Source organism: Eurosta solidaginis, chromosome 1, assembly GCF_040869045.1.
Source record: "Eurosta solidaginis isolate ZX-2024a chromosome 1, ASM4086904v1, whole genome shotgun sequence".
Taxonomy (NCBI): domain Eukaryota; kingdom Metazoa; phylum Arthropoda; class Insecta; order Diptera; family Tephritidae; genus Eurosta; species Eurosta solidaginis.
In genome coordinates, this window is record NC_090319.1 from 390944516 (window position 1) to 390957749 (window position 13234).

Below are 13234 nucleotides of genomic sequence, written 5' to 3' on the forward strand. Positions count from 1 at the left end.
AAGAGCGTTAAATTTTTTTTATAAGAATCACTCAAAAAGTTAACAACGGTATTTTCGCACAATAGGCCCCTTTCATTATTCCAGGTCACATATACATTTAAAAGCAATAAAGTTAGGAATTTCTTTTTCAAAAATTCGGGCGACCTATGCTTCAAGCCGGTCATGTTATTGGCCCAGTCTGCAGCAAAATCTAGCATATTTTTAGTATAAGGTATACAATGTTCAATAAAGCTTGTCAATTTTAAATAAATGTAATTTCTTGGTGTTTGAATATTTAAAATAAATCTTTGATATTTAAATATTTAAATTAAATCGTCATTTTTCATTACAAAATCGTCCAAGCGTCATTCTAGTTGACAATCGTCAAAATGACGGCGTCGTCAATCTGTCAACGCTGTACACAAATCACACACAGAAGATTGCCCATTGCGCATGTAAACGAAAGATCAGCTGTTTTTTATGGGCAATTCATACGTCATTTACCTTTAGTTCTTGTTTTTTTCTCTCTTTCATTCGCTCAAGCAGTCGTGTGACGTAGATGCGCAGAACGAAGCAATTTTGAACTCGTAAATGCGCAATCTGGGTAGGTGATTTGTGGTGTCAAACGCATGTTCCACGCAAGTTGCACTGAGTTCCACAATAGTTTGGCACGCACTGACTGAAGAGTCAAACGGCAGTGTGCTAGAAAGAGAAAGGAAGTGTTTCCTTCTCATACATATCATACTTGTAAACCTGTACTATGAGTAGTATCTAGAAAAGAAAAACGCAAAGATCGGCTACCGCTTTCCTCATGTTTGTCGTGTCGTTCCGTTTGGTTGAAATCGAATTCGTTGATCACAGTACTTTGAGAAACTCGTTGATATAGGTTACATGCTTGTTTGTATATGACGAATCGAGTGATCGAACCCTTTTTAGTTGAACTTTAGGGCATAGCGCTTCTTCTAAAAAAAAAAATTACCTATCACATATTGTTTTCCAGGCTTCTTCCAAACGGCGCACTGTTTCATGGAGATTATTCATGGCATGGGTTCCTTGGTGGTGGGGAGGGACGGATGGCTTGAAGGTTTAATGTGGCCATATAAATCGTTCCCGAGATGGTCGGGCTAGCACCTTAATGGTGCTGTGTTACCGGAGCATACCGGATCTGTATACGACAAAGGACTATTACATCGATAACACTCCCCGAAGGCTTATCGCTACAACAACAACGACATTTAATGGTACTTCGTTTTAATTGTAGCTTGCGTGAATAAAAGGAAACCTTACACCATACCGTTATCTTTTTGTAAGAACTGTATAGCATCTGCGATTAGTTGCAGCTATTGCAAATATTCCACCTTATATCTAATATCTATAGGGGAATTTCGTCAATTCTAATTTTTCACAGACTACTCAATTTTTCTTTATGGAAAGTTAAACTTTTGGTGGAATCATAAAATGAATTCGTTCTGGGTTTCAATCATATACATATGTTTTGTCTCGATACTGTCCTTGTGGAATGACTTAAAAAAATCAATGATTGCAACACATGAGTAATACGCCAATTACACAGCTCAAGTATCCTTGTGCCAATTATCAATTTGCACAAGGATTTGCCCCGTGTGTGCACTGGTTGCGCTATTTGCGTTGAGAACTGCGCTAAAATCAAAGCGATTTTGATATTTAAGCATGTCTGCAAATATTGCACATGCTTTTTTCTTCGTGTGTGGTGAATGTTACACAGTTTACCTGTGGTTTCTGATAATATAACATCAGTAATTGTTAATATCGAAGGCGTAAGGACCATCTCTAGCTTGTAACAGGAATTCACACAAATTCAATAATACATAATAATTTTTTATACAATTAGAACACGTTTCATTTGTTGCGCTAGTTGAAAAATGAATATTGCGCAGTGCTGCGATGAGTTGAGCTGGTCTTGCAACTAAATATAAAAATTATAAATACAATGGACAATAAACGCTTCTGGTGCGAGTTTTTCGACTTATACTGTGAATTACCAGCACTGTGGAAAATAAATAGTGTTTTTTTATACAATTAGTGCCTTTTTTATACAATTAAAACACATGTTTCGTTTGTTGCGCTACATTAAAAGTGAATATTGCGCAGTGTTTTTGAGCCGTGTATGTCAAAATTTTCATTGCACAAATTCCGTCGTAAGGGAAAATAACCATGTAGGAAAATGAACCTAGGGTAACCCTGGAATGTGTTTGTATGACATGAGTATCAAATGGAAGGTATTAAAGAGTATTTTAGAAGGGAGTGGGCCATAGTCCTATATGTGGATGCTTGTCGAGATATCGCCATAAGGGTGGACCAGGGGTGACTCTAGAATGTGTTTGCACTATCAAATGAAGGGTGTTAATGAGTATTTTGAAAGAGAGTGGGCCTTAGTTCTATAGGTGGACACCTTTTCGAGATATCGCCATAAAGATGGACCAGGCGTGACTCTATAATGTGTTTGTACGATATGGGTATCAAATTAAAGCTATTATTGAGGGTTTTAAAAGTGAGTGGCCCTTAGTTATATATGTGAAGGCTTTTTCGAGTTATCGACCAAAATGTGGACCAGGATGGCCCAGAACATCATCTGTCGGGTACCACTAATTTATTTATATATGTAATACCACAAACAGTATTCCTGCCATGATTCCAAAGGCTTTCGATTTCGCCCTGCAAAACTTTTTCATTTTCTTCTACTTAATATGGTAGGTGTCACCCCATTTTACAAAGTTTTTTCCAAGGTATATTTTGCGTCAAAAAACCAATCCATCCAATCACCATGTTTCATACCTTTTTTCGTATTTGGTATAGAATTATGGCATTTTTTTATTTTTCGAAATTTTCGATAGCGAAAAAGTGGGGGTGGTCATAGTCGGATTTCGCCCATTTTTAATACCAAGATAAAGTGAGCTCAGGTAAGCACGTTAACTAAGTTTAGTAAAGATATATCGATTTTTGCTCAAGTTATCTTGTTAACGGCCGAGCGGAAGGATGGACGGTCGACTGTGTATAAAAACTGGGCGTGACTGCAACCGATTTCGCCCATTTCCACAGAAAATAGTTATCGTCATAGAATCTATGCCTATACCAAATTTCACAAGGATGTTCGACTTATGGCATTAAAAGTATTCTAGACGAATTAAATGAAAATGGGCGGTGCCACGCCCATTTTGAAATTTTCTTTTATTTTTGTATTTTGTTGCACCATATCCTTACTGGAGTTGAATGTTGAAAGTTTCAGTTTTTAATAGAGATCCATTATAAAAATGAGAGTATTCTCTAAATGTCAGCATAATCTCCGCAGTTGGTTTTCTTAGTCTGTCATAAAATCGAAAAAAAAAATCTAAATTTTGAGTTGAATCAGTTTACAATAAAACGTGCGAATTATTCGCAAGAGGATGCATCCTTTTACATCTCTGATCACTTTTCCATCGATGAGAATTTTATTATTCTGGGTTGTTCGGCACGAATGTTCGTCTGGTGTTTCAATTTTAAATATGTTGACAATCAACTTAATTCGAGCGAGTAATCTTTGAATATTTCCCACGATATTCACATTTGGAAGTTAGCTCAGGTGGTTAGAGTACTACACTATAAAGTTGAGCATCTCGACTGGAAATCCACTGCAGCAAAAGTTACAAAATTTAATTTAATTAGAATTTTTTTAAATTTTTCTCCTTTGTTAAGAAAATTATTCCTAAAACCAAGGAAAGAGAAAATCTTGATTTTTTGAGAAAATTACTTGTCTTGATTAAGGCAGGCATTTCTATGGCCCAAAATCAATCCCATTTTGCCTTATTTTGATGGCTCTTTTCCTCGTTTGAAGGGATTTTTTTTTAAGTGTATGACTATGCGCCATAGTGTTTAAATTTTTTTTTATTTTTCGCCGATATCTCCCAAACCACTTACCATGTATGTACCATTTACATTTTCAGGACATAAAACCAGCCAATCTACTAATAACTGACAATGAAAAGCTCAAAATTGCTGATTTTGGTTTAGCTCGTTTATATTTTCCAAAGGATGAAAACAAATTATATTCACCGCAAGTCTCTACGCGTTGGTACAGAGCACCGGAGATACTTTGGGGAAGTCAAAAGTATGGTCCTGCTGTAGACATGTGGGCAGCTGGATGCGTTTTTGCAGAAATGCTAAGAGGAGTGCCGCTATTTTCTGTACATAAGACATAACATTCGTTTTAATCTTTTTTAGCCACGAAAAACGAATTTAATTTTAGGGCTGCACAGACATTGAACAATTGGCTCTAGTTATAAGGACGCTGGGGAGCCCGAGATTAAATGAATGGCCAGAATTGACGTCATTACCAGATTACTATAAAATAAGGTAAATCGTATTAGGCTTCATCGAATGAATCATACTAAAACGATCAATGATCACTTTTAAATGTTTTATGGAGTCAATCTTAATGATTTTTCGTGTCAATATTTTTATAGCCCATTTCGGGATCACTTAACTACAATTTCGGAATCTTTCGAGGAATGGTTTCGTAGTCGTTTCGAATAAATCGGTAATTTTCCGGTATAATTTCAAGATCCCTTCGGGAAATGAAAGGTGACAGAAAAACTGTTGTCTCTGTGTCATTATAAATTGGGAGTGACAAGGGCGAGTATTGTCCGGCTAGTTATTGAACATCCGTTTGATGGCGAGCTGCATGTGAGAAAGTGACTGCCTTGCTTGCTAGAGGATTTCATCGGCAGCGTTCACCGGGCTTCTATTTTGGATCAAACGCCTCGCTATACAAGCGGGTAACAAAATCAAATTGGGTTGTGCGTTGGGACCCACCACATAAAACCAGACTAAGATGAAAATACCAAGACAACTTAGGATAATAAGACAACTTTTGGTGTGATCCTTTTTAATTTCTCCTACAAATTTGCGGGAAGGGATCTACATGTTTTATGCCGATTCCGAAAGGCATCCACAAGCAGATGAATTTTCACTCAGAAACTTTTTTAATGGCAAATAATTGTTTCTAATTGAAATTACTTAGCCCGGGACTTGAACCCAGAATCTTTCAACTACCACCATGTCACAGTGCCCGCGCCCCTCCCCTCGTTGACCCCGCGTTAATATAAAAGTGGTACTTGGTGCCTTTAACCCACCTGTACAAAACTTTAGCTTCCACTACGTAACCTCATCTAATGGATTCATATTCCTTCTAAGCAAAACCTCGATGAAGCCCAAGCCCACAATCCAAGAATGTAGAATTAATGCTCTCCTATCCAATAATAAAAGATACAATATCCAGTTAAAAAACAGTAAGATTATGTTGAGAGACGCAAACAGCTCAATCAAAATTGGGATGGACTTCTTCAAACCTTTCGAAACTAAACGCGGTTTCAGACCGGCGCCCCTAGGAAAATATATGCAAAATCAATGGCGTATGATCACGCCATTAACATCATTGGCCTTAACATCCCGAGAAGCGGAAGGAAGGACTATGTAACGAGGATGTAAGGCAAAACCGTTTAAACAGTGCAGTACCAATTAAGTAAGTAAAGAGGTAACTTTTGAATTGATCCCGAAAAAGTACTGCATTAGCCTGAATTTATTATGAAACCCTAATTTCTTAACATTCCCGAAATGGTTCCGAAATTGTGGAGATTCCATTAGAAAGTGCACCTTGGTGCGGATATAATTTTTCTGATAAAACTGAAGACAGTGTGGATACAAATGTTGTAAAAGTACCAAATGTAACCTTCAAATGAATTTTCAATACGTTTTTCCCCTCTTAAAGTAAAGTGATGATTTAAAAATTTCAATTAGGTTGAAATAGCTCGTTTTGAAAAAGCTGTCAACCAATTTGTGATTTACCTCACAAGTGATTAATAAGAAAAATAACTAGCTTACCATTGTGAATGATAACTAAGTGTGATATCTTATCTGTAAAATGCCTGACAGGATGTTCAATATGGCTACTTTTTAGCGTTTTGACAGGGTGTTCAATATGGCGGCGCCTATCTTCAGCGGGTGATAGAAAGAGATACAGAATGAGACACCCTTCAAAAAACGCGAGTACTCTATAAATAATGTAAGGAATACTCCTTTGGGAGTATAGGACTGCTCCAAATCTAATCTGTATTCATACAAAAAATGTGCTCCAATTAACATTGCGGTGTCCTAGGAGAGGAGTAGGTGATTCCACTCTCGCTTTGTTTATGAGTATTCCATAGGGTACATACGTGAGAGTACTTTCCAAAGTACTTTCACTGTTGTACTCCATGGAGCACCCACAGAGGATCATATGCCAAAGTACTAAAGAGGAATTGTGTCGGAAAGAATTATCGAAGTGAATTTAATTTAAAATGAAAGTAAATGAAGAGGGGCAATACAACTTTTATATTTTATACTACGAATATTCTTATGTTATTTAGCATTTGCGTAAATAAAGAAACTAATATTTCTCTATACATACTTTAGTATGTATACATAAAACCAGTGCTCTGTTGCATTTTATCAGAGTTGCCAAAGTAAAATTTTATTATTAGTTATTTGCATGCAATATTTTACTTTTGGCAACTCTGTTCGATCGTCATCGTGTCGTGATCACTGTCGTTAAAAACGAGCAATGATCGGCTTATGGTGGTCCGCAAACGCATTGCAAAGGAGTATTGTTAGAGTACTCCAACATGAAGAAAATGGAACACGTAATCCAACAATTTTTGCAGGGCAGCGATAGTCAAATACAAATCAGGTGATCCAATCACTTTGGAATTTTGAGGTCTATGCAGAAGATATCACACTTAGTTATCATTCACAATGTAGCTTACCTCATCTTTATTCAATTAAGCTGAATAAGATACCAATTTATGTAAGCCATTTATTCATTGTGGATAAGATAAGTGTGGTAACTTCTGCATAGGCGTCAAAATTACAAATAGAATGGATCACCTGATTTGTAATTGACTATCGCTGTCTCATTCTGTATCTCTTTCTATCACCCGCTGAAGATAGCCGGCCCTATGCGCCGCCATATTGAACACCGTGTCAAAACACTGCCAAAACGCTAAAAAGTAGCCATATTGAACATCCTGTCAGGCAGTTGACGGATAAGATATCACACTTGTTTTATCCACAATGCATTTATTCTTATTATTAGATGTATCGATAAGTATTAGCCTTGTCCCACCCATGACAAAAAAGTCGAAAGTTGTTATTCTAAATTTTGCAAGTCGTTGTTTTATATCATGTTTGTTATACAATGTCATAGGCTCATTTTAACTTAATACAACAATTAAACTTTGACTTCTTCAAAGTTGTTAAGGAATTATTCAACAATGAAATATGTCATAAGTACGCACAAACAGTTGTAAGGAATAAGTAGGTGTTGCTAATACGCCTTATAGTCCTAATCTAATCTAATATATATTATAAATGGGAAAGTTTGGATGTTAAGATGTTTGGATGTTTGGATGTTTAGATGTTTGGATGTTTGGATGTTTGGATGTTTGGATGTTTGGATGTTTGGATGTTTGGATGTTTGTCCAGACGTTTGTCTTTGTGACTCAATAACGCAAGAACGGCTGGACCGATTTGAATGGAATTTTGCACACATATAGCCAATAGTCTAGAAGGATCTACTAGCTATATATTTTTGAAAAGGGGCGTGGTCCCCGCCCCCTAGGAACAGTTATAATTTAATTATTATATTTTTTCGTCTTTGCGACTGAATCACGCCAGAATGGCTACACGGATTTTGATGAAATTTGGGACACAGACAGTAGTCTACTAGCGTAATTTTTTTCGAACATGGAAAGAGGGGTGGGGTCCCACGACCCTTCGAGAAATTATTTTTCATAATTTTTACACATTATAACTTTACGTGTACTGGCCTTCACCAATATCACAGACTCAAGGGGTCAAATAAGTCGAGGGCTTACAAAGTAAGCAGTGACACCCTCCGCCCCCCCCCCCCCCACCCTTTATCACTCCTCTGGTGTAAAATCTATAAATTGTTATAACTCAATATAAATTTTCTCCTAAATCAATAGTTTTTGGTATCTGGTACATACAGAACGAGATCTAGACAATTTTGGAGGAACGATCAGTGGTCCTCTCCTCTACTCCCGCCATCCGCCCTCAATCAATTGTTTTTATTAGCACGCTTTTATTAGCTTTACCTGTATGCTTCTATGTAACTTTTTATTCGCTCCAATGCGCCTGCTGCCTTATTAACATGGTTTTATAATTAGCTTCACCTTATTTGTAATTCCGTAAGGGTCATATCGAGACCCTCCGGGATCATTTCTGGATGGTTTTCGGGATCGGTCCGGGATTACGCCGGGGTAATTTCGGGACTTTTTCGGGACCATTTCGGGATCATTTTGGGACCCTTCCGGGATCATTTCTGTATAGTTTTCGGGATCCGTCCGGGATCCCGTCGGGGTTATTTTGGGACATTTTCGGGACTATTCCGGAATCATTTCGGGACTATTTCGCGATCATTTGGGGACCCTTCCGGCATCATTTCTGGATGGTTTTCGGGATCCGTCCGGGATCCCTTCGGGGTACTTTCGGGATCATTTGCGTACCTTCGAGAGATAAATTCTTGATGGTTTCCGGGATCATTACGGGACTTTTTCGGGGTCAGTTTGGGTCCTTTCCGTAATCATTCCTGGATGGTTTTAGGGATCCGTCCGGGATCCCGTCGGGACCATTTCGGGGCTATTTCGGGATCATTAGGGGTATCTTCCGGCATCATTTCTGGATGGTTTACGGGATCCGTCCGGGATCCCGTCGGTGTCATTTCGGGACCATTTGGGGTCCATTCCGGCATCATTTCTGGATGGTTTTCGGGATCCGTCCGGGATCCTGTCGGGGTCATTTTGGGACTTTTGCGGGATCATTTGGGGTCTCTTCCGGCATCATTTCTGGATGGGTTTCGGGATCCGTCCGGGATCCCGTCGGTGTCATTTCGGGACCATTTGGGGTCCATTCCGGCATCATTTCTGGATGGTTTTCGGGATCCGTCCGGGATCCTGTCGGGGTCATTTTGGGACTTTTGCGGGATCATTTGGGGTCTCTTCCGGCATCATTTCTGTATCGTTTTCGGGATCCGTCCGGGATCCCGTCGATGTCATTTCGGGACTATTACGGCATCATTTGGGGTACCTTCCGGCATCATTTCTAGATGGTTTTCGGGATCCATCCGGGATCCCGTCGGGGTCATTTCGGAACTTTTTCTCGACTAATACAGGATCATTTGGGGAACCTTTCGGCATCATTTCTGGATGGTTTACGGGATCCGTCCGGGATCCTGTCGGGGTCATTTTGGGACTTTTGCGGGATCATTTGGGGTCTCTTCCGGCATCATTTCTAGATGGTTTACGGGATCCGTCCGGGATCCTGTCGGGGTCATTTTGGGACTTTTGCGGGATCATTTGGGGTCTCTTCCAGCATCATTTCTGGATGGTGTTCGGGATCCGTCCGGGATCCTGTCGGGGTCATTTTGAGACTTTTGCGGGATCATTTGGGGTCTCCTCCGGCATCATTTCTGGATGGTTTACGGGATCCGTCCGGGATCCTGTCGGGGTCATTTTGGGACTTTTGCGGGATCATTTGGGGTCTCTTCCGGCATCATTTCTGGATGGTTTACGGGATCCGTCCGGGATCCTGTCGGGGTAATTTTGGGACTTTTGCGGGATCATTTGGGGTCTCTTCCGGCATCATTTCTGGATGGTTTACGGGATCCGTCCGGGATCCTGTCGGGGTCATTTTGGGACTTTTGCGGGATCATTTGGGGTCTCTTACGGCATCATTTCTGGATGGTTTACGGGATCCGTCCGGGACCCTGTCGGGGTCATTTTGGGACTTTAGCGGGATCATTTGGGGTCTCCTCCGGCATCATTTCTGGATGGCTTACTGGATCCGTCCGGGATCCTGTCGGGGTCATTTTGGGACTTTTGCGGGATCATTTGGGGTCTCTCCCGGCATCATTTCTGGATGGTTTTCGGGATCCGTCCGGGATCCTGTCGGGGTCATTTTGGGACTTTTGCGGGATCATTTCTGGATGGTTTACGGGATCCGTCCGGGATCCTGTCGGGGTCATTTTGGGACTTTTGCGGGATCATTTGGGGTCTCTTCCGGCATCATTTCTGGATGGTTTACGGGATCCGTCCGGGACCCTATCGGGGTCATTTTGGGACTTTAGCGGGATCATTTGGGGTCTCCTCCGGCATCATTTCTGGATGGTTTTCGGGATCCGCCCGGGATCCCGTCGATGTCATTTCGGGACTATTTCGGCATCATTTGGGGTACCTTCCGGTATCAATTCTAGATGGTTTTCGGGATCCGTCCGGGATCCCGTCGGAGTCATTTCGGAATTTTTTCTCGACTAATACAGGATCATTTGGGGACCCTATCGGCATCATTTCTGGATGGTTTTCGGAATTCGTCCGCGATCCCGTCAGGGTCATTTCGGGACTATTTCGGGATAATTTGGGGTACCTGCCGGCATCATTTCTGGATGGTTTTCGGTATCCGTCCGGGATCCCGTCGGTGTCATTTCGGGACCATTTGGGGTCCATTCCGGCATCATTTCTGGATGGTTTTCGGGATCCGTCCGGGATCCTGTCGGGTTCATTTTGGGACTTTTGCGGGATCATTTGGGGTCTCTTCCGGCATCATTTCTGGATGGTTTTCGGGATCCGTTCGGGACCCTGTCGGGGTCATTTTGGGACTTTTGCGGGATCATTTGGGGTCTCTTCCGGCATCATTTCTGTATGGTTTACGGGATCCGTCCGGGATCCTGTCGGGGTCATTTTGGGCCTTTTGCGGGATCATTTGGGTTCTCTTCTGGCATCATTTCTGGATGGTTTACGGGATCCGTCCGGGATCCTGTCGGGGTCATTTTGAGACTTTTGCGGGATCATTTGGGGTCTCTCCCGGCATCATTTCTGGATGGTTTTCGGGATCCGTCCGGGACCCTGTCGGGGTCATTTTGGGACTTTTGCGGGATCATTTGGGGTCTCTTCCGGCATCATTTCTGGATGGTTTTCGGGATCCGTCCGGGACCCTGTCGGGGTCATTTTGGGCCTTTTGCGGGATCATTTGGGGTCTCTTCGGGCATCATTTCTGGATGGTTTACAGGATCCGTCCGGGATCCTGTCGGGGTCATTTTGATACTTTTGCGGGATCATTTGGGGTCTCTTCCGGCATCATTTCTGTATGGTTTTCGGGATCCGTCCGGGATCCTGTGGGGGTCATTTTGGGACTTTTGCGGGATCATTTGGGGTCTCTTCCGGCATCATTTCTGTATGGTTTACGGGATCCGTCCGGGATCCTGTCGGGGTCATTTTGGGCCTTTTGCGGGATCATTTGGGTTCTCTTCTGGCATCATTTCTGGATGGTTTACGGGATCCGTCCGGGATCCTGTCGGGGTCATTTTGAGACTTTTGCGGGATCATTTGGGGTCTCTCCCGGCATCATTTCTGGATGGTTTTCGGGATCCGTCCGGGATCCTGTCGGGGTCATTTTGGGACTTTTGCGGGATCATTTGGGGTCTCTTCCGGCATCATTTCTGGGTGGGTTACGAGATCCGTCCGGGATCCTGTCGGGGTCATTTTGGGACTTTTGCGAGATCATTTGGGGTCTCTTCCGGCATCATTTCTGGATGGTTTACGAGATCCGTCCGGTACCCTGTCGGGGTCATTTTTGGACTTTAGCGGGATCATTTGGGGTCTCCTCCGGCATCATTTCTGGATGGTTTTCGGGATCCGTCCGGGATCCTGTCGGGGTCATTTTGGGACCTTTGCGGGATCATTTGGGGTCTCTTCCGGCATCATTTCTAGATGGTTTTCGGGATCCCGCCGATGTCATTTCGGGACTATTTCGGCATCATTTGGGGTACCTTCCGGTATCAATTCTAGATGGTTTTCGGGATCCGTCCGGGATCCCGTCGGAGTCATTTCGGAACTTTTTCTCGACTAATACAGGATCATTTGGGGACCCTTTCGGCATCATTTCTGGATAGTTTTAGGGATCCGTTCGGGATCCCGACGGGGTCATATCGGGACCATTTGGGGTACCTACCGGCATCATTTCTGGATGGTTTACGGGATCCGTCCGGGACCCTGTCGTGGTCATTTTGGGACTTTAGCGGGATCATTTGGGGTCTCCTCCGGCATCATTTCTGGATAGTTTCCGGGATCCGTCGGGAATCCCGTCAGGATAATTTCGGAACTATAAGGGGATCATTTCATTTTTCATCTTTCTTTAAGGGGATCATTTCACCTTCCAGCATCATTTCTGTATACTTTTGGGGATCCGTCCGGGATCCCGACGGGGTCATTTCTGGCCTATTTCGGGATCATTTTGGGGTACCAACCGGCATCATTTCTGGATGATCCGGGATCCGTCCGGGATCCCATCGGGGGAATTTTTCGGGATCATTTGGGGTCCCTTCCGGCATCATTTCTGGATCGTTTTCGGGATCCGTCCGAGATCCCGTCGGGTTTATTTTTTTACTTTTTCGGGAAAATGTCAGGGAATTTCGAGACTGTTCTTGGATCATTTGGGGATCCTTCAGGGATAATTTCTGGATGGTTTTCGGGATCCCGTCGGGGTAATTTCGGGACTTTCACGACTATTTCGGGGTCAGTTGCCCTTAAAGATCATTTCTGGGTGGTTTTCGGGATCCGTCCGGGATCCCGTCAGGGTTATTTCGCGCCTTTTCGGGACTATTTCGGGATCATTTGCGGAACCTTCAGAGATCAATTCTGGATGGTTTGTGGACTTTTCCGGGATCATTTGGGGATCCCTCCAGAGTCATTTCTGGATGGTTTTCGGGATCCCGTCAGGGTCATTTCGGGCCTTTTTCGTGACTACTATTTCGGAATCATTTTAGGACTCCTCCGGGATAATTTCTGGGCGATTTTCGGGATTTGTCCGGGATCCCGTCAGAGTTTTTTCGGGACTTTTTCGGACTATATCGGCATCATTTGCGGACCGTTCAGGAATCAAATCTGGATGGTTTTCGGGATCCGTCCGGGATCCCGTCAGGGTAATTTCGGGACTTTTCGTGACTACTTCGGGATTATTTTGGGACCCTTCCGGCATCATTTCTGGATAGTTTTCGAGATTTGTCCAGGATCCCGTCGGCATCATTTCGTGACTATTTGGTGTCATTTAGGGACACTTCCGGGATCATTTTAGGTCCTTCGAAACTGGTAATTCAGCACACATGGCCGTGGATTTACGGCAAATTATTCGT

General features: G+C 42.6%; 1 protein-coding gene across 1 annotated transcript in view; it reads left to right on the forward strand.

Annotated features, from left to right (window-relative positions):
• Positions 1 to 13234, forward strand: part of LOC137245638 (cyclin-dependent kinase 20) — a 50678-nt gene that overhangs the window by 19632 nt on the left and 17812 nt on the right. The window contains exons 3-4 of the mRNA XM_067776620.1: positions 3939 to 4178; positions 4241 to 4347. Of these exons, the coding sequence (XP_067632721.1) occupies positions 3939 to 4178; positions 4241 to 4347 (347 nt within the window). The remainder of the gene's footprint in view (positions 1 to 3938; positions 4179 to 4240; positions 4348 to 13234) is intronic.